Source organism: Rhinolophus sinicus, chromosome 14, assembly GCF_057876585.1.
Source record: "Rhinolophus sinicus isolate RSI-liver-muscle chromosome 14, RSI-T2T, whole genome shotgun sequence".
NCBI classification, from domain to species: domain Eukaryota; kingdom Metazoa; phylum Chordata; class Mammalia; order Chiroptera; family Rhinolophidae; genus Rhinolophus; species Rhinolophus sinicus.
In genome coordinates, this window is record NC_142514.1 from 150275800 (window position 1) to 150301389 (window position 25590).

General features: G+C 46.1%; 1 protein-coding gene across 1 annotated transcript in view; it reads left to right on the forward strand.

Annotated features, from left to right (window-relative positions):
* The window catches only part of SPON1 (spondin 1), a 244233-nt gene that overhangs the window by 195798 nt on the left and 22845 nt on the right, over nucleotides 1-25590 (forward strand). Inside the window, exon 7 of the mRNA XM_019754482.3 lies at nucleotides 22986-23050. Coding sequence (XP_019610041.3) covers nucleotides 22986-23050 — 65 coding nt within the window. The remainder of the gene's footprint in view (nucleotides 1-22985; nucleotides 23051-25590) is intronic.

Consider the following 25590-nt stretch of genomic DNA (forward strand, 5'->3'; position numbering starts at 1 on the left):
CTATTCAGAAGTCTTGGGTTTCAATGTCCTATCTCTGCCACTTATCAGCTCTGTGACCCTGGGCAAAATATTGAGATCATTGAGTCTCTACTTTCTCATGTATAAAATAAGGATGATAAAGGTAGCTCCTGCAATATAGTACTATGATGAGGGTTAAGTTAGCTAGTTTATGTAAAGCACTAAGCATAGTACGTAATACTATTAAGAGCTATCATTTATTGATCCCTTACTATGTGACAGGTACTGTCTAGGTCAGTGGTTGTCCCTTGGGAACTTGTTAAAAATAAAAATTCTCCTCAGGCCTCACACCAGACTCACTGAATCAGAAACTCTGGAGGGTGGGACCCAACAATCTGTTTTAACAAGCCCTCCTGATTCTGATACACACTACAGTTTGCAAAGCATCAGACTCGGTGCTTCAAAACAGTAAAATATGATTGTCACATCGACATTTCACTACAGTTAATAATTTGTGCTGAAAAAAAATGCAGACCTGCCCCCTTCTATTTTGTTTGACGATAGCCCCAGGGTCTTATTGACTCAGTCACATCTATGGCATTTGTGGCTCTCAGAACCATTCTTTACACGGGGATGCGAGGCAGGAGACTTGGGAAAACCAAATATCTTACCTCCTCCTCCCTCCTAGATCCTCTCCTCCTCTCCCAGAGGGTCCTATCTATGTCGCACACTTTATGGAATGTCTGCTGAGAACTCAGCTACTCCAGAAAGAGTGAATAGCCCCTCCTTAGTGCAGCCGCAGCACCTGGGGCCACTATCTGCCCGACTTGTCATTATGTGTTCCATCTGTCCCCCTGATAAAATATGAGCTCCTTGAAAGCAGAAACCATGTCTTAATCATCTCTGTGTTCCCAGAGCCTGGTACACATGGCAGACACCTAATAAATGGGTGGTGAATGAATGAAGTGTCAGCCCCAAATCAGAGGGGCATTTGTTCCATGGGCATTCAGGTGGTAGGCGTGTCCTCACAGCCAATATATCTCTGGCCCTGGTGACAAGCAAGCAGCAGGATTGCCTAGGGACCCGTAAAATGTTACCGTGCGTCCTCCATCCATTGGCTGGGTTCTGTGCCACAAGGAAAGCTGTGTGATGGTCTCAGGGCAGATCAGAACCACATTAAGAACAGCCTAGAAAAGCAAACTGCAAATCCATTTCTTTTCTCTGTCATAAATTGTTTTCCCAGTTACAAGCGAGACTGAAATGAGCTTTGTCTGTTGACAATTTGGATAGAATAACTTTTCTGTTTCATGAATTCTGAACAGTGGCGGACTGAATCCTGCTCTAGGCTGTGGAAAATGAACAAAGTACCCAGTGGGATAGATGAGAACTGAGCACAGTCTTAGCTGAGGAAGAATTTGTCCATACTCTGGGGCTTTCCCTGAATTGTCCCTGCCTGTCAGATCTAATCATGCTGGGTGGGTGCAGAAAGCCATCCTGCTCCCCAGCCTGCCACCCACCCACTGCCACCTATGCTGGAAGCCATTCATCTAGCTCACTTAAAAGAACCAGAATAAATATAGATTTCTGCTTCCACACATTAATTTATGGAACCTTCCTATTTCTTCCTCATTGCAATGTTCCTACCTGCTGCGGTCACATTCAACTTTATTGAAAAGCAGCAGGGAATTCGTCCTTCACTAGAAAACTTTGTTAAATTCAGACTACAAAGGGGAAAACTATCCTTATTCTAGTCTCTCTCTCTCTAAATACAAGTGTAGACAGTATGCAATGGGCTATGGGGAGGGGCCCCCATAATGAGGAGAGCGGGCACCCTCCAAGAATTGAAGGAGGAAGAATTAGCTCAGAAGGTCTGAGTTAAACCACATGCAGAAGTGACACTGAGATCTGGTTATAAGTGGGTGCTGGCTAAATTCCAGTCATCACAACGAGGGTGTGTCCTCTAACATCGAATATTTGTTATAAAACTGCCACCTATTTGTAGCTTATTGTAGCCGGGCTGAAGGAAAAAGATGTAAATACAAGGGAGTGGCCTGCATGGCCTCTAGAAAGAGGGCAGTCAAAGAGGAGGTGATGAAGGTTTTCTGTGTAGTCCAAGAGACGGGCTATCATGACCAGCAGACATGATGTTTTGACGGCAAGTCTAGCTCCAGGATGGAGGTAAATTCATTTGACTAAGATACCTCCATGACTCTGTCCATGAAAACCATTTGGCTGGACCTCTCTCCTTCAACTCTGTGCTTCCCAGGCAATATTTGATTCAGACTACGGCTTCTCAAAAACACTTCCCTACGTGTGGAGTGCCCAGTACTCATGAGCTCACATAAAATCCACTTGACTTTCCTATTTCTCACCATTGAGCATGTCTCAGTTCCTCTGGTTCACCCCGCCCCCCTCCCCGCACACACCACCAAAATCAAGGACTTGGGTCAGGAAAGGAGAGCACTAGGCTCCAGACATGGTCTAGCCAATATGCTAGGTGACAAAGCTACTATTGAATTCAACTTTGGGAAGGTGATTTTTCTTCCCCATCTCTGTCTTCAAAGGGCCAGCGGTAATTTAAGTAACAATCTTAGCCTCTTTTTCTTTATATTCTTACTAAGGTGAATTGTTAGGTTGTTTTAAGCATGCCTTTGAAGTGGTTTTTGTTCCCCAAATTTCTAATTTTTGTTCTTCATGTATTTGAAAAGGATTTCAAATTGCCTGGTGATAGAAAATGAAAACACGGCAAGCTATACATCCCAACCTTAAAAACATCTATAATATAGCATCATAAAATATAATTAGAAATCCATTCCAACATCACATTACAGATCTATGACTTAAAGGTAATTTCTGTCGTTTGAATATGGTGGTGAGCTGATGGCTGAATTAGATTCTTAAGATAAAAGCAATTCATCCTGCATTAGGAGTTATTACCTTAATTGAATAATATCTGGATAATGCCAGTAGTTAATGTTATTACCCATTATCTTGGTGGTGTTCACCCCTCTGTTTCCAGAGAAAATATAGCCCATTAAACGGATGGAAGGATTAAAATAGAAAAAAATCCGCAAGCTTTTCATGGCTCATTATGCCCAGGTCAGGACAAAGGAATCGCCCCAACCTTTAAATAGGACAGAGGACCTGTCCTGGGCTAAATGCTTAAAAGAATTGCAAGAGAAGTCCTTTCAGCCATGACAAAGTACCTCGGGTTTCCTCAACAATGTATCTTTCTGAAACTTAGCATTCACTAATTCATTTATTCACTTCTCCGTTAATTCCTTCAACCAACTCATTCACTCATTTAACCAGCATATTTTGTGCACTTTCATAAATGGTGTCAGACTATGGAGGAAAAAAGGTGATTTAGTCAAGGAGGGTGGGGCAAGGCTTATTGAGAACCTATTATGTCTCCGACAGTCTAGTGGGAGCTTCCAGACAATATCTGATTTATTCTTCACTGCAACCCACAAAATAGGTAGAGTTACTATACCCATTTTATACACGAAGAAACTAAGGGTCAGACAGGTGAAATGACTTGCCTAAGGCCTCATAGCTAGAAAGGGAGAGTCAGAATTCGAATCTAGGCCTTCCTTATTTCCAGGCTTAGACTATTTCCACTACACCTGGAATTTGGACGTAGGACATAAACACATTTTTTTAAAATTATAATGCATTGTGATAAATGATGCAACTGATTCTCAATAATAGGAAGCAGGATAACCATGCTGAGGAAAGCTAGATCCCTACTCTGGGCAGACTCACTGACGTGTTGGGCAGTGGAAAATGTCTGGGTGGTCCTCCTGTGTCCTCCCAAGCTCCGCTCCATCCCTTGCCCACACAACTCCCTCTCCATGTCTTCTTATCAAAAACCTGGTCTGTATGCCCCCTGTTCTCTCAAGTAAAGGGCATTTTTCTCCCATATCCCGCATAACTCAAGACAGGAGAAGGGGTCAGGCTCCATTTCATTTCTAACACCTCCTCATGCCTCACGTTATGGGAAGAACCATGCTCCTGCGAGGTTCACACCTCTCCATACCAGCTTCTGTCCTGGTCTCTGCCACCTACCAGCCTTCTGATCACTCCCAGCTCTCACTGGCATATTCTGTTTGGGGTGGCATGTTCTGTTACCCTTCACCTACCACTGGACCGTATCTGGATCACAAAACAGCCAAATGACAATAATGAGAGGAAACAGAATGCTTGGGAAGTCCAGCTCCCTTCTGCAGCACCGAGCATCAGCAGTTAGTGAATGATGGGCTCTTTCATCTGGCTCCAGCCTGACAAGAGATGTGGTGGAGAAGAATTCTTCCTGGGTTTCATTTTCCTTCTTTGTCAGCACCACTGCTGGCAGGAACATTATAAGCAAATCAAGGTTTGATTAGTTGGAGCCTACTTAAAGGCTCTAGGAGACGCTGCTCATTCATTCTTTTATTAAACAAACATTTATTATCTCTTTTGTGCCAAATCCTGTGCCAGACAGTGGGGAGTGGAGATACATAGATGAATGAGACATAGTTTCCCTCCTGGAGGCACTCGCAGTGGGGAAGGGGAGGGAGGGATGCGTGCTATGTAAAGGGTACCTGCAGATCAGCGAGGTAGATCCCATGAGTAAGATCAACATATGGTACCTTGGAAGCACAGGGAAGGGAGGGGCGCTACACTAAACGGAAGGCTTGAGCTGATTCTGAAGGACCGGGAGGCATTACCTGGGTGAGACAGTGTTAAAAGGTACCTCATGGAGGTGATAGTTTATGCAAAGGTACAGAAGCTTAGAGAAAGCATATCTGGTTCAGGAAACTCAGGCACTTCAGTAAGGAGGCAGGTAACATAATGATTATGCTTGGACATCAGAGGACGCTGGGCTCAGATTCTGGCTCCATTGCTTATTAGCCGCATGCAGGGATGTGAATTGTTGGGTTTCTCTGAGCCTCAGTTTCCTCATCCATAGCCCCACTTTATATGTAGGTGAGATCACATAGGTAACATGCTCAATGTGGTACCCAGCACACAGGCCACACCCAGTACTTGGTCTCTGGTTTGGTGACGAGGATGCAGCTGAGGACGGCGGTGACTAGAAGAAAGGGCAGACATAAGCAGAGGCAGAGAGGAGGCTGGAGAAGTAGGGAGGCCGACAGGGGAACCCTTGTGTTCCATGCTAAAAAAGTTTGGACTTCATCCCTAAAGCTAAAGGAAGGATTTTAAGAAGTGAACTGACCTGGTCAAATGTATGCTGTAGAAAGGTCCCCATGATGGTTTGGAGGAGGGGGTGGGGGAGTAAAACTGGAGGCAGGAACCGAGTTAGGAGGTCTCCTGCACTGATATAAAGGCATGATGGCGGCAGCCTTTCCAGACTACAGCTCACAGAAGCTGGAAGCCGGTCCCTGTGATTTCTCCCACTTTGGGGTGTGAGTTTTCTAGGCCAGGTCTACTCACACACAGCAGGGCCCAACTACACGGAGAAATAGAGAATCCAGGTTCCTGTTACCATTGGAATTAAACCACTTTGGTGACCCCTTAAATGTCACACTCAGGCACACTGAAGTGTCTGTTTTTCAGCTTAAAATGTAAAAAGTTACAGTGGTTATCTTTGAGCGGTATACAGGTTGTCTTTATATTAGTTTTTTTTTTTTTCCTGTCTCTATTTTCTAAATGTTGTACAATGAACACATTTTTGTAATAAGGAAAAATCCATTGTAAAAAATGTTTTTTTAAAAAAACTCAAACTACGTATAGTTTCAATCAAAACAGTAATTCTTTCCTTACCACCTGAGCAAGGAAAAGCTCAATTGAATTACAAAAAGGAAAAAAAAAATGTTGATAGGCTCCAACTTCAAACTTCTGGGCTATTTGCTGTGCCAATGAAGATAAACTGGAGATATGTGAACAGTCTTGCATTTGAAAAATCATAGTCGTTTTTATTGTTATAGCTTCAAGCATGGATTATTTCCATGATTTATACTTCAGGAATCTTCAAGTGCAGGAAAATTGCCCAATAGTTAGAGATGATTGGATTACTGATATTCTCTTCTTAAGGAAAATAAAACATCTCATCAGAGAGAAGCCCAAGTGACAACAATATCTCTACACTCGGCCTGGGTTGTAAAAGTAAGGAATTGCAGGTGGGCCCCGAGGTCAGTTTAGTGAAGTTTAGCAGGAACTAGATAGAGTCTAAGAACAGATTTTTCAGCACCGTACTCCAAAACATTCAGTCAGCACGCCCAAATCCAGCATGAAGTCTCCTTAGATATATATTTTATGCTTCATTAGGCCATCTTCCTAGGAGGTGGCATGTTCATTACAATCTTCAATTTGGATTATTTTTAAAAACAGTAATAATTATAATAATAATGGAAATCGTTTACATAGTTGTATGGTTCATAAGGTTTTCCAACGTTGAATCCTCACAGCAACCTCATGAGTTAACTTTAGTCCCATTTTCGAGAGGAAGAAAGTGAGGCTCAGAAAAGCTGACTGACAGGCCTGAGGTCACACAGCTAGAAAGTGAAAAGACCAGGATTCAGATGAGCTCTTCAGACTCTATGCCCTTTCCACTCTCCCTTCTAATGACTGGTCTTGGTTATTTTATATTCACTAAACTCACTAACTGAAAGGGCAATCGGGCCCATAGGAATTATATTAGTTTCTATTGCTGTTAAAACAAATTAATCACAGACTTAGTGGCTTACGACAATACACCTTTATTCTTCTACGGTTCTGGAGGTCAGAAGTCCAAAGTGAGTCTTCCAGGGCTGACATCAAAGTGCTGGCCAAGCTCCAGGGTGCTTTTTGCCTCTTCCAGATTACCAGTGACTGGTGACATTGCTTGGTTTATGGTCACATCATCCCAATCTTTGCTTCCCCCCTCACATTGCCTTCTCATCTCCTACAGTCAAATTTCCCTGTGCTTCCCTCTGATAAGGACGCATCTTTAGGGCCCACCCGGATAATCCAGGATCATCTCCCCATCTCAAGATCCTTATTGCACCTGCAGAATCCTTGGGGTCACAGCCACGGGTTTCAGGAATTAGAACGCGGATATCTTTGGGGACCATTACTCAGCCTACCACAGGAACACTTACTTCATCTATTGAGTGGTCCTTAAATGTAAAATTCTCTGAATTTAAATTGAGGTCACAGCCCTTCTCAGTTTTCTGTTTTTAACCTTTCACTTTTGAGGGTCCTGGGGCATTAGTGTTTGCTAGTTTGCCAGCTTTAAAGAAAATTTAACTCTGACTCCTGTTGGAAGTAACTTACTGGAAACCTGATCCTTCTACTGTCTCTCAGGGATGGAAACAGACCCCAGAGTTTTTCCAGGTTGGAAAGGGCTTGAAGAGAGGTGCATTCTTTACTGTTAGTAAACTGCCTGCTGCCATATATTAAGCGCTTATTATGTGTCAGGAACTGTGCAAGCCTTCTACATTTACTTATAGCTCATTCTATCTTGCAATGAGCTTGTAATTATCCCCATTTTACTGATGAAAAAAATCAAAGCTCAGAGAGTTAAGTAACATATCCAAGATTGCACAGTTAAGCCACAGAGTTTCCAAAACCCAAGCTCTTAATATCATGCTGTTGCAAAATTGGATAATTCCCAAACTTGAATAAGGTATGGATGTCTTTTAAAGGGCATATATAAGCTCACAAATGCCCAGGATTGTTATAAGTATTTTCATCATATTATTCTTTAAATATGTGCCAAGGTAACTTGATATTAACTCCTTATGCTTATAGCTCTCATATGACTATAAAAGCAAAATAACGATGATAATAATAGCACAAAACTAAAATCCTTTTAAAATGCTAATTGGAAGTATTATTTTAATGTGGGTGATGCTGTGTTGCTGAAATGAAATGGCTGCTCACAATCTACATGCGATGTTGACTTCCCTGAGCCAAGTCCTTTGAAGTTTAGGGAACCCGTGCACCAGGGCCCTTGGGCCTAACTCACCTCTCCCACTACTCTCCCAACCACCAACATGACACATGTCATTCAGGCTTTACCTGGTGAGAATTGATTTGTTAACTCTGACTCTTTTTTTTCTCTACCAACTGTAGCAGCTGGGTTCTCTGGGCAGCAGACTGTCAAGATTAACCTGCAGGAAGTTATCAGGGAATGCTCTGGGGAACCACACTTGTGGAAGGAAAGGGGTGGGAGCAGAAACAGGCAGAGGGAGAGGCTGAGCTGGCTTGCAGGCCTGAGGTAGGCTCCTGCCAACCCACTGGGTGGGGAGTGGCTCTTCAGAGTTGTTCTGACTTGAGGGAATGGGGCCAATCTCTGTGCCTCTGGAAGGAGGCAGTTTCATCCAGTCAACGCAATCCCCAGAAAGCACTGACCGATGAAGGCTGCCTTTTGGCCTCCTTCCCCGCAGCTGAAGAGTGATCTGGGCAGGGTGTCACAGGGCCCCCACACTGGCCCACAATAAAGTGGTGTAGAGCAGCAATGGGATAGAAATGCAAATGCATCCCACCCTCAGAAATTGCCTGGTGGTGCTTGATTATAAGATATCTGAGACATCCGTAATATACTTTGACTTTTCTTAATTATTATAAAAATATAAAATGTTTAAATTCCCATAGAGAACTGAGACCCTAACAATATATTTGCAAAGCCCTAGGTTCCTCAGACCTTACTCTGAGAAAAATATTAGGAGGTGTCTGGTTACCTCTGCTGTGAATTACAACATTAACCTGTGATATCTCCGTGGCATGAAAATCACAAAGTTCTACAAAGGCTTCTTTGGGTGGCAGTAATAATAATTTCCAGATGCTCTCCTAATTCACATATAGCATTTGGGAATAGAAACTCATTTCTTGAACATTCATTCAATATGTTTGATCATGCACCTACCTTTGCTAGATACCTTCTGGTAGGAAAGACACATAAGTGAACAAATAATCATACAAATAATAATGGAACGTGATTGAGATATGGAAAAGCATGGTTTGAGAGTCTGGGGACAACAAGAGGGCATTACCAAGGGCGGGAGGTGGGGAAATGGGAAGATGTTGGGCAAAGGGTACAAAGCTGCAGTTATGCAGGATGAACAAGTTTGGAGATCTGATATACGCGTACAGCATGATGACTATAGTTAATAATACTGTATTGTACAAGGAAATTTGCAGAGAGAGTAAATATCAGGTGTTCTTAACACACACACACACACACACACACACACACACACACAATTAACTGTGTGAGGAGATGAATATGTTAATTAGCTTGATTGTAGCAATCGTCTCACTATGTATCTGTATATCAAAACAATCGCGTTGGGCTGGCCCGGTGGCTCAGGTGGTTAGAGCTCCATGCTCCTAACTCCGAAGGCTGACGGTTCGATTCCCACATGTGCCAGTGGGCGCTCAACCACAAGGTTGCCAGTTCAACTCCTCAAGTCCCGCAAGGGATGATGGGCCCTGCCCCCAGCAATGAAGATTGAACACAGCACTTTGAGCTGAGCTGCCTCCCGGATGGTTCAGTTGGTTGGAGCACGTCCTCTCAACCACAAGGTTGCCGGTTCGACTCCCGCAAGGGATGGTGGGCTGTGCCCCTACAACTAGAAAACGGCAACTGGACCTGGAGCTGAGCTGCGCCCTCCACAACTAAGACTGAAAGGACAACAACTTGAAGCTGAACGGCACCCTCCACAACTAAGATTGAAAGGACAACAGCTTGACTTGGAAAAAAGGCCTGGAAGTACACACTGTTCCCCAATAAAGTCCTGTAAAAAAAAAAAACAAACAAACAAAAAAATCATGTTGTACACCTTAAACACAGTAGTCCCACCTTATCATTGTTTCACTTTCCGTGCTTTCAGTTACCTGCTGTCAACCCCGGTATGAAAATATTAAATAGAAAATTCCAGAAGTAAACAATTCATAAGTTTTATATTGTGCGCCGCTCTAAGTAGCGTGATAAAATCTCATGCCATCCCACTCCATCCTTCCTGGGATGTGAATCATCCCTTTGTACAGTGTGTCTGCTGTATATGCTCCGCAGCTAGTCAGTTACCATGTTTCCCCGAAAGTAAGACCGGGTCTTATATTAATTTTTGCTCCAGAAGACACATTATGGCTTATGTTCAAGGGATGTCATCCTGAAAAATCATGCTAGGGCTTATTTTCCGGTTAGACCTTATTTTCAGGGAAACATGGTACTAGCCATCTAGGTAATCAGCTCTACAGTTATGGTTTCACAATGTCTGTGTTCAAATAACCCTTATTTTTACTTAATAATGGCCCCAAACCTCAATAGCAGTAGCAATGCTGGGAATTCTGATATGCCAAAAAGAAACCGTAAAGTGCTTCCTTTAATTGAAAAGGTGAGTTCAGTACAATAAGAGAGACCACATTCACATAACTTTTATTACAGTATATTGTTATAACTGTTGTATTTTATTATTAGTTATTGTGCTAATCTCTTACTGCTCCTAATTCATAAGTTAACTTTTATCATAGGATGTATATACAGGGGAAAACATAGTACACTAGGGTTCGGTTGGTACTATCCATGGTTTCAGGCATCCACTGGGGGTCTTGGAACATATACCCAGAGGATAAGTGGAGAAAACTGTATATAAATTTCTATTCGAAGGAGAAGGAGAAAGGAGGAGGAGGAGGAGGAGGAGGAGGAGGAGGAGGAGGCAGCTTTTCAGAGGAGTTACTTGAGAGGAAAGGAATAACAGCATTCCAGGCAAAGAGGCACACAGCCTTGAGCCAGCCTGGCCGTGACAGGTAATGTAGGCGATTTAGGCTGAAAGGTCTAGGTCAGCAGAAGTGGGAGGTCACAGAGAAAGAGGAGGGTTAGGGAGGTGTGAATATATCTAAGTGATCATAGTTACCCTATTCATTACTGTTCACCTGGCCCCTGACTTATATTATCTCAATCAATCCTCACATATTATTAACCCACTAGAGGACACTCCCCGCAAGAGCAGGGACTGTGTCGCCTTGTCCATTGGCCTATGCCCCATGCCCAGTACAGTCTCTGACCCGTAGAAGGAGCTCAATACATGTGTTTCACACATGAAGAATCCAATTAGCGAGGATGAGCGACTTCCTCAAATTTACACAGCACCTAAGTGGCTGAGCCAAGATTTGAACTTCAATCACTTTATTCCACTACACTGCTCTTTAACTCCTGCTCCGTGATACCACCATGATAACTAAACTAAAATGGGGTTTTCACAGTCAGGGGACCCTCTGTTACCATGGGAAGCCTAGCAGGCTAGTGTGTGTGTGTGTGTGTGTGTGTGTGTGTGTGTGTGTGTGTGTGTGTGAGCTTAAATTCCTGCTGATAGGGACACCCTTTGAGTGTCAGCTGACAACACATAATTTCCCTATGGTAATCTTTAGAAGTATATGTGGGGTCTCAGGAATGAGAAGGGTTAAGCTTTTACAGCTTATCAAGTTGTTCCTTTGCATTTAAATAGCACCATTTAAGAAAGCAGCATTTCTGGAACCTTATTTGATGCTAACGTGCTGAGCACCTTAAGGCATGCTTATTTCTCCCATCCAGGTCATTTGAAGCTTCATTACTTAATAATTTGAAAGCTTTTTCTGGAAATCAGTGGATGAAGGGAGATGATGAAGTGAAATGTTATTCTATCTAAGGACCCAGCAAAACAGGCTGACAGTATGATACCTGAGTCGGAAGTTTCTTGTGAAGAAAGAGAGGAGAGGGAGATCTTGGTGCGCAAATGAATTCTCATTTCCTTTTGAAACTGCTTTTATTTTAAAGATAATAAAGCCCAACAAAGCCTAGAGGCTTGAAAACTGTCAAGTCAAGAAGCCAGCAGATAGATGCCTTATCAATTCTACCCTCGCACTGTTTTTTCTACCCCTTCTCCCTACTCTCTGCTTTGGCTCCGAGCCCATCTCGTCTAGAAATTTGCCCTTACCTCTTGCATGCACAGTGAAGGACACACACACGCACGCACGCACGCACGCACACACACACACACACACACACACACACACACATTTTTAGCCCTATCACTTCTTTGCACCGTTGTAGCTAGATTATTATACAAGTAGATTATTACATAAACTGTTCTGTCTTGCTTTGTTACTTCGTATATTTTAGAGATAATCTCATTAGTGGTGCAGGTATCCCCCGCTTTTCGAAAGTTGAAGTGGCCCGTTCACTTTTGCGAAAGACTCACATTGGTACCTGTTTTTGCTAACCGAAAGAAATCTGAAGATTTTCACTTTTATGAAAAAAGACAAAAGGCGAGAATAGCGTTCAGCGTTTGTTTCACAGTGAGCAGATAGAGAAGCAGCTTGCACCCCGAACAGAGAGTGGCACCGCCCTGCTCCTTCCCCCAGAACGACACACAGCATCAAGCAGCCGGAGCTTTTCCTGTGTGAACACTGGTGCTTTATTTCCATGTATTTTGTGCGTCTGTTAGCAATTCCTTTTTCGCTTTACGCCATTTCGGCTTAGGAAAGGTTTTGTAGGAAGGCTCTGCTTTCAGATAGCGGGGGAAGCCTGTATAACTCTTTTTAAAAAGATGAACCCAAAGACTGTATAGCAATGTAAAAAACACACATATGTACTTTTGTATCTTTTTTTTTTTTACAATGCTGTACGATCTTTGGGCTCATCATTAAAGGAAGTATATCACAAATAATATTATATATAAGATATATTAAATGATAAAGTAAGATATATCAGTTTGTATAATATTTGTATAATCTAACTACCATTGTGCAAGGAAATGGTAGAGATAACAGGAGAGAGAGAGAGAGAGAGAGAGAGAGAGAGAGAGAGAAACTATGTGACAAAGATATACATGGGTGGGGGGACATTGGGTCAGGCCCAGGTGACTCGGATGGGCCCTTCCTCTCCAGCTTCAGAATCAATACAAATGAATATACAAATTGATGACAGCTGCTGGATAATAATGATGGGATTATGGGTCTTTTTGCCCCCCCCTTTCTCTCTCTCTCTAACTTCCTGTAATATGGTTATGCTATTTTTTTAAGACCTTATTTTAGTATGTCAGCTATACACGTATTTTCATCTTGGTAGAGTTTTTTCTTGGTCCTTTTCATATGTATTAGCACCTCTACCATACAATACTGAAGTCCCTTTATCAGTGAAGCCTTCCTCCACCGCGCTGTTTGAATTTGCAATAGCCCTCCCTGTCCCGCCCTGGCCTCCCTCTTGCTCTCACCTGCATTATTTTCTGCAGAGAGCCAAAGTCTGACACACTGTAAGTGTTCATTTGTTTGTGGCTGCCTGCTCACTGTGGAACAACAGCTCCATGAGGGCAGAAACTGGTGTCTGTTTTGTTCAGGGTTCTGCCTCGAGCACTCAGAGCAGAGCCTGGCACTGAACAGGGGCTCAGTCAGTTATTTGCTGAATGAATGAAAGAATCCTGGCCATCGGCCCCCAGCAATGCCAGTCATCACGGGTGTCTGGTTACCATTCTCTGCTTTCCTCTTCCATCCTCTTGCACTGGCTGGAAGACCACCCCTCCACCTCGGGTCTGGACCTCACCTCTTCTCATCTTTTCAAGGACCCTTTCCCTCTCTCCTGCAATAACAATTTCTCTTTCTGTATTGGATTACACTCTTCCACATAAAAACTTACCCTAACATCACTTACCTTCTAAAAAATAATCACATGTCCTTCCTGCTGCTGCCAATTGTCTCAACTCCCCACACAGCTGACTCCTCAAAAAGAGCTGTCTGGGCTTGCTGGCTGCATGGCCTCGCCACTTGTCTTTCCTAAACCTGCTTCAATTGCACTTTCAGCAGTGACCGGCAGGGCAGTGGTGGCAGCAGTGAGCAAGTTGCAGGGCTGGCAGCAGTGGGGCTGTATAAACAGCAGGGAGTCGGGGGACACTGGAGATAGCAGAGGACAGCAGGGACATCGGGGGACAGTGGGGACAATAGGAGGACAGTGGGGATTGCAGGGAACAGTGAGGATAGGACGGGGTAGTGGAGACAGTCAGGAATGGCGGGGGCAGTAGGAAGTCAGTGGGAGTAGCCCAGGGCTCTGAAGAGGACCTGGAGGCAGGTCCTACTGTCCTGCTGCCTCTGGCTGTGCCGTCTTAGGCTCTTTGGCTCTTCCCACCCTCTTCTCTGTCTCCACTCACTCCCCAAGTACTGTGTCCTGTGGCTTTAACTACCACCTATATGCTGATGACTTTCCCATTTACATCTCTAGCCTCATAGCTCCGACTGCCAACATGATATCTCCCCTTGGAATCATCCTTGACCCCTCTTTGTTTGACACCCCATATCCAATTCATCATAGATCTCGTTGCTTCTCCCTTTAAAATAATGTCTTGTGTCCGACATTTTCTCACCCCCTCCATTGCTCTCCCCTGGCCCAGTGTCACCTGGCTGGTCTCCCATCTCCCCTTTGTCCTCCATAGCTTACTCTCCCACAGCTGTCAGCAGAATCCTGTAAACACCTAAATCAGATCCCAGCGCTCATGCCACCAACACTGCAGCAGCATCCCAGGCCCACAGCCCTCACAGGAAGTGTCCCTCAGACCCGCTGGGAGGGCAGCAAAGGCCAGAGGCTGCCTCCAGCTTGTCATTAATTCAGTGTTTAATTAACTAATCCATCATTTGTCCCTTAATCATTCCCTGCATACCTGCCCCAAGCCAGGCTGGTGCTGGGGACAGGAGGACACAGTCCAGCCCCTGCTCTAACACTGGCTTTCAGGACCTGACAGGAGCTGTCCTCAAGGAAGGGGAGACAGGGAAGAAGGGCGAGAGGTGTCGAATGTTGTGCGTTTAATACCTCCGGCGATGGGTAGGGTTGGGCTGCTGCCCTTACAGGTTGCCTTACAGGCACCTTCAGTCAGACCTGGCCCAGCTCATCTTCCCGCTCCGGGCTCCAGCTGGGGTTCTGTGCAGCCCCGGCCGTTTGAAAGCAGACAGCTCCTGCTTAGCATGCTCTCTCCTGTGTGATGTCAGAATCTTGCCTGGCCTGGCCTCTGTCTTACTTCTCTGCTCTGGCCTTGGCACTAATATTTTGCTAATTGCCAGAGATAGCGAAAGGGGGTGGGACAGGGGCCGAGGAAGATTAGGTCCTGAGGAGCTGGCAGGATGGGGGAGACAGACATGCCCCATTGACCTGTCCAGCTCCCTGCTGGACTCAGAGGAGAAGCAGGCTTTCGTGAACAGTATGAAGGCCACGATGAAAATCCAGAAAATGAGGTTAAACCTAGGATAGGCACTTCGGTCACCAAAGGATGAGCTAAATGGATACCTGTGGCTGATAGAGGCACCGAAGGATGGCCCTCTCGCGCAGGTCACGGGGTGAGGCCCGTGAGGAGCTTTCCACCTGCCAGCCACAGACAGATGTGGGTGGAGGGGCATTGGGTCGGGCCCAGGTGACTCAGATGGGCCCTTCCTCTCCAGCTTCAGAAATGCCAAGATGTTTTCACAAAACTGTCTCCCAGGAAAATTGTCATCTACAAGCATTATGCAATTTTCCCATCAGAATTACAGGCTGTGTTTGACAAGAGAGAAAAAGAAGTTGAATTTGAAATGCTTCTGTGCAGCCACAGCATCTTCTCGTGGATCCGTGAATGGGCTTCAGATACCTTTGCGGGCTTTGAAGTAGCTGATCAGACAGCAGCTTGCAATGGCAGCTGCTTCCCAGGGGACGAGGCATGCTATGGGCACTTATAAACGGCCAACCCAGGTTTCTGGGGTGTCGACTGAGGCGGACTCAGAACCTGTGAGCTCTGACCACGGTTCCTAGAGTGGCCTCTGTGTGCTGTCCCATACCCCTCCTTCTGCTACCTGCCGGTTCTAGCAGTTTTCTGATCCGCTCCTCCTGCTGCCCCAGTGCCCACCAGCTCAATGCCTGGGTTTCTTCGTGTCATTTCACACAGCTCCGTCTCCACGCTCGGCCAATGGAGGGCTGGCGCTCAGAGCACATCACTCCGTCCTCACCACAGCCTCTCATTCATTCGACTCATATAGACTGAGCATGTTCCAAGCACGCTTCTGAGCACAGCGTGCCACAGGGAGTAAAGCAGACCCTTGTGCTCATGGAGCTCCTATTCAGCTGGCGGGGAGAGAGACGATAAAAAGTAAATAAGCAAAATGCACAGTATATTAGACTGTGACAGATGTTAGGGAGAAATGATCATCATATAAAGTGATGGGGGTGTGCCTGGTGGAGGAGGGGGCCGAGAATGGCTACTTTGAATAGTGTGGTCAGCAAACGCGTCACTGAGAGGTGCCATGGGAGCAAACAGCAGAGGAGGCAAAGCAGTGAGTGCTCCGAGATCTGGGAGGACAGCATTCCTGCACAGGGCACAGCAGGGGCTGAGTGTCCCCGGCCCGTCTGAGGAAAAGGAAGACATCCAGGGTGGCCGAGACACCGTGAGCAAGGGGAAGCGTAGTAAGAGATGAGGGTGACAGGGAAGAACATGAAAGGCCATGGGCGTCATGGTAAGGTCCTCATTTGCTGTGAGATGTGAAGCCATTGGAGCATTTTGACCAGCGGCACCACATGGCTGCTGTGTGAAGAAGAGCCTGGACGAGGGTGAGGAAGGAGGCAGAGAGACTAGCCAGGTAGCAATTGCAACAACTTAGGTGACTGATGATGGTGGCAGGATAGGTGACAAAAAGTAGTTGGCTCATAAGTGCATTTGGGAAGTGGAGTTGACAGGACGTGCTGATGGATGAGGAGTATGAGAGAAAGAAGTATCAAGGATGAGAAATTGGAAGGATGCTTTGCCATGTCATGGGAGGGGAAAGGGAGAAGTCAGGTTTGGGGAGGAAAAGACCAGGAGTTTGAGATCAGACAGGCTGAGTTTCAGACGTCAATTGGGCATCCAGACAAAAATGTTAGGCAGTTGATATACAAGGCTGGAGTTCAGAAGCGAGGCTGAGGTAGAAGATTAAACTTGATTAGTCATCAGTGTACATTGAGGTAGGATTTTAAGGCATGGGACAAGATGAATTCACCAAGGCAGTGTAGTTAGAAAAGAGAAGAGGACCAGAGGCTTGAGCCCAGGGCACTTCAATGTTTGGAGGAAGGTGAAGAGGGGTCAGCAAAGGGGACTGAGAAGGGATGGCCAATGAGGTGAGAAGAAAATGAAGAGGCAACAAGTTCCAGAGCCAGGTAGAAAGTGCGATGCAGAGGGAGTGGCCGGCTGTATCAAGTGCTGCTGAGGGGTCATGGAAGCTAACAGCTGGGCACTGACCATTGGCGATGGCGAGCTCAGTGGTGACCTTGACCAAAGCAGTTTCAGAGGACAGAGGTGGGCCTCAGTTACTTCATCTGAGAAATGGGACCATTCACCTGCTTACCTCAGAGGGCTGCAGTGCAGACCACACGAGATCATGGGCAAACTATAGAGCAGTACCAGCTATGAGTTGTCTGTTTTTGTTTATAACCCAATAAACCCAGAGCCTGTTGAAATGATGGGAGGGACTGTTGGGCACAGTTGATTTTAAAGGTGCTTAGAGCTCCATCATCACCGAATAGAATGGCTCATTTCCTGCTGCTCATGACCAGGACATTCCACTTCCCTTCAGAGGTGGAAGTCATCAGGACTGATATTTCTTATGGGTGGTAAGTGAAGAGTCAGGGAAAGGGTAGAAGCAAACAGTTGGGCCAAACACTGCTCATCGAGGTCTTAATGCAAAATGCAGGACACTGCCCTCCAGAGGAAACCTGGTGACATGCATCTCAAAGCAAGGGCTCCTTGGAGAAAACTGTCAGCCAGGGGCAGCTATGCTCTTGCTGAAAATACAGGCAACATGGGAGAGAGATGAGAGGGAGATGGAGATGAAGAGTAGTCAGGGAAATTGGGAAGAGTTTGAATTTTAGACTCAGACACATCTGTATTGGAATCATGGTTTCTGGGTGGCCTTCAACAAGTTATGTGACTTCTCTGAACCTCAGTTTCTTCATCTGCAAAATGAGATCAACCTTATCCCCAAAGGTTTTCACAAGAAACCAGCTGATGAATGCACAGAAATGCATGCTGGGGCCAAGGTGTCTGTGTGCATTCATGTGTATCACTTCATGTGCATTTAGTGGCGTTGGGTTTCCCCCTCTTTAGTAGAAGATGGTTCCTCTTCAGCTCAAGGACCCTGTGCTCTCCCCTCCTCATCAAAACCAGTTCTCAGGACAGCATTCACGTTAACGGTATTGTGAACACTGTCTGATAATTTTCCAAGTGTAGCTGCAACATTCAGCACTCAGAGTAGGCTCAGACAGGCCCTCCTGGGCAGCAGAGACACAGGCTAGGGGGAGGGGCCTGATCTTTTGAGAGAATGGTCACCTTATCCTCCCTCCTAGCTCCCCTCTGCCTGGGCTCACAGGGTGTGGTCTCCAGAGTCAGACTGAGGTTTAAACTCCAGCTCTACCATTGACTAACTGTAACTAGTTTGGCTAAATAAATGTGTTTCTGAAGGTTAAAAAGTATATACCTACCTTGTGTTGTAAGAATTAAATACGATGTTAAGTATAAGGTAATTAGCAAGGTGCCTAGCACATAAAAACAATCACCATTGTTATTGTTATTGTTGTTTCTACCCCTTTCCATTCTTTTCCCTCTCTGATTCTGGATTGCATCCTATTTCTCTTCCTGGGGGGAAGAGGCAAGTTGTCTGGGCTGACTCCAAGCCTGCAGGTCTGAGGCAGGACATGCTATGGTGGAGAGCTTTGCCTCGGTGCGTCTCTGAGCAAAGGGTGCCTCAGGATGATGAGCAGGCGTGATTCAGGACTGGGCGATGAACATAAAAGGTCAGCATCTGGGACGGGGCAGACAGAGGAGGAGAGGAGCAAGGCAGGGCGGAGATGGCAGACTCTGGCCTTTTGCCATGGGCATGGCTGAGACACCCGGAGTGCTCCCACATTGAGTGTAGTTCTGGGGGGCATGGGAGAGTCAGTGTGGGGTGCGCTTCGTTAAAACACCAGCCCCCAGCCCGAACCCAAGCCTCACATTCTTACTCTCTGCTCTGCTCAGACTTGGCATCTCCCGATACAATGTGATTTCTGCCTCCAACCAGTCTCAGGCCTGTTTCCTCTCCACACAAACCCTCCTTCCTCTGGATCTGACCTCAGCCTGTGACATGTTTGGGACTGTGCGGTTCCCATTTAGTAGGAGTAACTTTGAAGTCTGAGTGCAGCTGTCACGTCTTCCCAATATGTTTACCAAAAGCAGAATGAGAGAAGCCATCCCCGTGAAGATGGACATGAGTGACCTGTAGTTTCTTTCATTTTTAAAATTTTAATTGGCACAGTGCTGACATCATCTAAACGAGGCACGACCTGAGAATGCCCTGAAATACTTTGTTTGAAAAAGGTCCTGTGGGAGATGTATCAATGCTCTAAGCGTTGTTGAAAGATCCTTTCTGTGCCTTGGAGACTTGTTCAAACGGCCTTCCATTTAAGTCTGAAGTTTGGATTGCTTGCTCTGAACGTAAGTCCTCCATTCTTCAGAATCTAAACTGCTTCCTGCCCCAGCGGCCCCATCTAAGGCTCACCCAGCTCCAATTAACCTCCCATCATTGGCTCCCTGAGTTTCTCAGTTCTCCTGAGGCTCTGTGGGTTTGTAGATGCAACTGTGTGCCCCACTTTCTGTACTCAAGTAGTACAAATCGATGCTAATTCCAGCTTGGCCTAAATGTAAGTAAGAATAAAAATAGTAGCTCATATTTATGCTGAGACAGGCACTGTATTAGTACATTACATGGATTACGTCATTTAGTCCACCTAACAATCCCACGCAGTACATATGCTTTTTAACCCCATTTCACAGATGAGAAAGCTAAGAGAGGTCAACAGACTTGTCAGAGGATGTAGGTGCAACTAGAATGTGAACTCAGGTAAGATGCTAGAGCTTGCGCTCTCAACCACACTACTTTCCTGCCTGTTGGATGAGTAAATACTAAAACGATTGACAGTATCCAGTGTCCAAAGCTGTGCAGACATGGGCACCTATGCATTCTTGGTAGAGGGTAAATTGGTGCAGACATGTGGAGGATAAATTACTAGGCCCTACCAAAAATTTAAGTTTCCTTCATCTTCTAATCATTCCTTGGAATCTATGACACGGGCACCCTGGGGTTTGTAAACAAAGAAATACATACACAAACGTTCATCATGGCATCATTTATGGAAACAAGTAAATATGTACTAATAATGTTGGTTAAAACAACCAGAGAACATCCATGCTGTGGAATTCTACATATATATCAAAAAAAAAATTTTTTTTTTTTTAATTATGTAGCTTTGTCTTTTTTCAAAAATTTCCTGACTGTCCACCGCACTTGGATAGAGCCACAAACAAGCCGGACACTCTCCAATCCTGTAGAACTTAGATTCTACCAGAGAATTTTGATGTCAACAAAAATATTTAGCTCTCTGGATTAATTTTACAGAACGCTCCTGTTTTCTTATTTCACTGGATAATGTGAATGATCACAAACAAGAAACAATAAGCAGTTGATGCTGCAGATGGTGTAGAACCACTAGATGAAACAAATTACAGCAACAAGCTGTTCTAATGCCCGCACACGTGGACCCACCATCCTTGGAGCCTCCATAGCGCTAAGAAATACAGACGGAATTTCATCACCATGCATAAATACTAACAAAGGGCCCAAACAATTTTTGTTGAGTTTTATACTGCAAAAACAAAATCAGTATGTCGTTAGTTGGGACTTGAGAACCAAGACTTAAATGTAATGCAAGGTGTGTCTGCAGGGCCTGCTAACGCAGTAGCCACCTTAACTCCACCTACACTGACATTTTTTTCTTTTTAGTGATTCTTCAATGGCAAAACGATTGTCATCAGACAGAATCTGATTTCTCGGATTTTTTTTTTTTAGTAGTCTTGACCTGGCTAATCATAATTTGAAGATCTCCAACCTTTCAAAAATCAGCAAAAGGAGAGCTCTGATGCTGTAAATACTGACATGGAAAGTTTCCCATGATATGATATCAAGGAAATAATGTACAAATCATGGTACAGAATAAGCGATTCTGTGTGAAGCTATGTTTGTGGGAAAAGCTGTGTCTAATGTACGCCACATACGTAGTTGCATATGCCTTGTCGGAGGTCTGGAATGATTCACACCAAACTGTAACATTCTGGAGAAGAAGGCAGGTAAATGCCAAAGAGGAAGGGGCTCAACGTTTACTTGTGTGCTTCTGTGATGCTGAATTTGTCCACAATAAGCCTGTATTGTTGTGGAATTAAAAATTTTAAAAGTACGCCAGGTATTAAGACATGATCGTGGAAATCATGGGGAGCCTCTGAAGGATTTAGGCAAGAAGCAGATATGGTCGGATTTGCAGCCATGTGGAGAGTGAGTTGGGGGAAAGCAAGAGGATACAGGAGATACGGAAACCAGTGGGGAGACTGCAGAAGGATGCAAGAGACGTTAGGGCTGTGAAGTCAGTGGCTCTTGGAGGCCTGGCCACGGTGAGGGACCTGGAGGTGGAAGAAGGCTAGTGATGCCAGCGTCTGACTCAGGCAGCTGCTGGATGTGCCTTTAACCCAGATGGGACCTGCTGGAGAAGAAGGAGGACTCTGAGGTCAGATGAAGGGCTGAGTGAGGGGCACGGGACGTGTAAGGTGACCATAGGAAACCCAGGTCATGGGAGACTCAGTGCTGGCGTCAGGAGATAGGTTACGTCTCAAATGTGACTTCATGGTAAGCGGCTTCTCTCAGTCATTCTAGAAATATTTATTAGGAATGAGCGAGGGAGATGTTCTCCAAAAAAAAAAAAAAAGTCTCTCATGAAAAATGTAAATCACTTAGTTGGGACTTGGAAATGCTGTCCCTGCAGACATGTGAATGTGGGGTGTCTTATGCATCCAGAATTCTTTCATCTGCCCAGGAACCCCCAGGGAAGCCTGAGCTCAGGGAGAGGCTGTGAGCTTCCCCGAGGGGTGCCTCTGGGGCTTGTCCCTGTGGGCCTCACTTGTGGGATTTTCTGGGCAAGGTACCCAACTAAGGAGAAAAGGAGAAGCCCGTCAGTTCATCCCAAATATGTTCTAAGTACCTAACTGCCAGGCATGGCTCTAAGGACTGGAGTAGAGCTGTGAGCCAACCGAGCAAGTCTCTGCCCTCCTAGAACTCAGAGCTTGTTCAGTCAGCAACAAAGCTCTTCCCTCCTCGGCTGGTGACATGCTGGGCTTTTCCATGCATAGTGGACGGTGGTGTCTGAGCACTGCTGGGCTGAGGTCAGGGGAAGGGGGGATGGATCCAGGACCAGCTGACTCCCCTCTGGGGAATGTCCCCAGCCAAAGCCCAATTTGGACTGTGGAAGCATTAAGCCTTGAAAAGAGTATGAAACCCCTCACCCCAATGTGTAATTCAAAATAAGAGCCCAAATAAACCTCAAAGTTTGGCAAGAGCAACAAAGTTCTGGTTTTTCCCCCACAATGATGACTTCATGCTTTCCTTCAAAATGTTAATTGTCAAATTCTTCCTCAAAAAATTATTCTCGGTCCCCACATGTTAAGGGTGCTCTACACACAGTCTAAAACAAAATAGAGCAGAATACCATGAGTGGCACAGGGGAGTGGGGCCCCAGCGTCGTTCTGGCCTCCACATCCAAGGGAGTCGGACCTGTGCCGGGGTCTCAACAGCAGGAGAGGCCTCGGAGCTGACAGTCGTCGGGTTAGAGGTTGGGTTCATTGCAGTCGGTGCCTGGACACAGAGAACACCACCTGCCCCCTCTATGCTGGACACAGATGGAAGTCTGGCCATCCAGGCAGAGTCCAAGTCAGAGCCTGGCTCCAGTGTGGAAGGGATGGGCTGAGCTGGAAACCAGTGGTGTGGCTCCAGGGTCCCACTGATGTCCAGCACACACCAGACACACTGAACACTCAGCCCCACCTTTTGGGATTGCCGAGGCTCTAAGGCTCCCCCACCTTGGGGTGTGATGTCTCCCACACCTGGGCAGGTAGAGTCTCAATCGCAGGTAAGTGAGTAGGGCTGGACAGTGTCACCACGTCAAAGCCCTCTTGTTCCCATGAGCCCTGCTCTCCTCACTGAATATCTGTGGTCCTCTTTTGCAGAGCGATGAGGTCCTCACGGTCATCAAAGCCAAAGCTCAGTGGCCAGCCTGGCAGCCTCTCAATGTGTAAGTACCAACCAACAGGCCCTGCCCCTGCCCTGCCCTGTGCTAGCCTTGTATTTGGAGGCTCCCACCTAATGCACCGCAGGCCAGTTAGGTCATTAAAAGTCAGCAATACCTCGTAGATGGACAAACAGGGGAGGGGCACCGCTCACATGTGGAGTATCCCAGGTGCTCCATCTTCTCGGGAATGTAGGCTTGGTCTCTGTTTCTCCCTGATGCTCTAACTAACACTGCAGAGGGCCCAACTCAGGCATAACAATTCACCAGTATGTGTTTCCTCATGCTGTCAGCCACAACAAGTTGAACGTACATTTGCCCTCCCAGCACAGAGGTGTACTCACTCTAAGCATGTCTGCCTCATGGAAAGCCAGGTTTATCCCAGGTTCCATTCTCTATTTCTGGGAGATTTCATCCTCCCAAGCATTTCATCCTCCCAGGGATTTGCTGATGGCTCCCTAAACTACCACTCCCCCAGGCAGGTATGTTGGTAGGTAGATAGATAAATCTATCCATCCATCAATCTCTTGGACACTTCCCTGGGTATGGCCCACATGGACCTTGAACTTATCGTATCCAATATGGAACTCATCACTAAGTCCTGTCGACTCTTCCTTCTTAGTGTCTCATAAATCAGCCCTCACCTGGCAGTTCTCCTGGCAGTAGTTCAAGCCACCATCCTTTCTCGCCTGGACTATTTTCATTCTTCCCTCTCCTGTGGTCTTCCCCATCTGATCCTTCATCCACACTGTTACCAGAGTGATCGTCTCAGAATCCAAATCTGATTCCCTGCCTTAGAACCTCTCCGTAACCTCCCTGAGTCTCCAGGATCAAGTCTGCACTCGCCAGTTTCCCTTGTGAGGCCACAGTGGGCATAGCACACTTCAGCCCCTGCCTCGTTTGCCCCAGGGCTCATGTCTTGCTGCTCCCTGCTCTGCACCTCACTCTGGCCACCCGATAGCCCATGACATTCTTTGAACAAGTCTCGATTTCATTTATCTTTTATGGATGCAAGGCCTAGAGCAGACGAAGTTCCCAGTCAACCACAAGAAAATGGTTTATGAAGAATGGCTTGACGAGCCCCTCTGTGGAGCCGTTGGCATCCATTCACGATGGCAGTGATGACAATGGCAACAACACAGGAATGTGTGAGACTCTGCTCAGGGGGAGGAAAGGCAAACTCAAAGTGATGGGAAGGGAAGTACAGGACGTTCCAAAGGAAGACTCCACAGGATGGGGCGGCAGGAGCCCAGGGAGGAGGAGCGCTGACACGTGGCCAGCGGGGAGCAGGGAAGCTGTTGCCAGGCACCTGGTGCCGCCTGGTTAACCATTCAGCAAATCAATGGCTCGTTCCCCTACTACGTGCCAGCCTTATACACAGTCCCTGCCTTTTGGAATGCTCAGCCGGAAGGAGACAGACTATAGACAGAGTTCTGCCACTCCGGGTCTGCCCTTTGCACAAGTCCAAGTGGCACCATATGTACAGAATATACACAACATAACATCATCACGGTAGCGCTGGACACTCCACGGGAATAAGTGTGATGATGAGAATAGGAGTGGCTCTGGGAGCCCAGACATAGAGCACAGCCCAGTGTAGAGCTGGAGGGAGGTCACGAAGTCTGTGCAGGAGGCACCATGGCACTGAGTCTGGAAGGCTAGTCCTTGCTCTGGAGTGGCCCAGGTGTGGGTGGAGCTGCGAGCCTCAGTGGAGGCCTCAAGAGAGCAAGAGAGGACAAGGGCAGCTGACCAAGGGAAGCCTGGCTGGTGCATGGAGGCTTTTCCTTGTTGTGATCTCCAAGCCTTGCTCTGGATCTCCTCTGAGGAAGCTGAGACCAGAGCACAGTTAAAACCTTGAACACGCAGGTGTTAGGGGTACTGACCCCCCGCACAGCTGAAAAATCTATGTATAACTTTTGACTCCCCCAAAACTGAACTAAGAGTCTAGTGTTGACCAGTTACTAGACTGTTAATAGACAGTCTAGTATCACATATTTGTATGCTTTATGTATTATACACTGTATTCTTACTGTAAAGTAAGCTAGAAAAAAGAAAACGTTACTAAGAAAATCATAAGGAAGAGGAAATACATTTGCAGGACTTTATGTATTTGTTGAAAAGATTCCACATATAAGTGGACCCATGCAGTTCAAATCTATGTTTTTCAAGGGCCAACTGTAGTTGAAAACTTACCCAGCCTTGGAAGTGCCTTTCCTTCCAAGGAGAAGCAACAGAGGTACAGCCTGCTGTCCCAGGCTCTCTCCTGGTGGGGGAGCATTTGCCTGTGTCATGCCAGCCCACCAAAAAACGCTGATGTGAATTTACAAAGGTCTTCAGCCCTCACTGCATAATTAACATCAATTTGAAGAAAGTCCACTCTGAAGCCAGTTTGCTCAGGCTCTCTCTTCAGCTTCTCCCAGTTTCCAGGCTCTCGGAACCCATGTGTGAAGAATCCCTCACCTTTGGTCCTCTAAGCAGGCAGGGGCTCAAGGCCAGGTAGGGGTGGGGGACCTCTGGGCCACAGAGTTTATGGGTGCTTGTTTTTA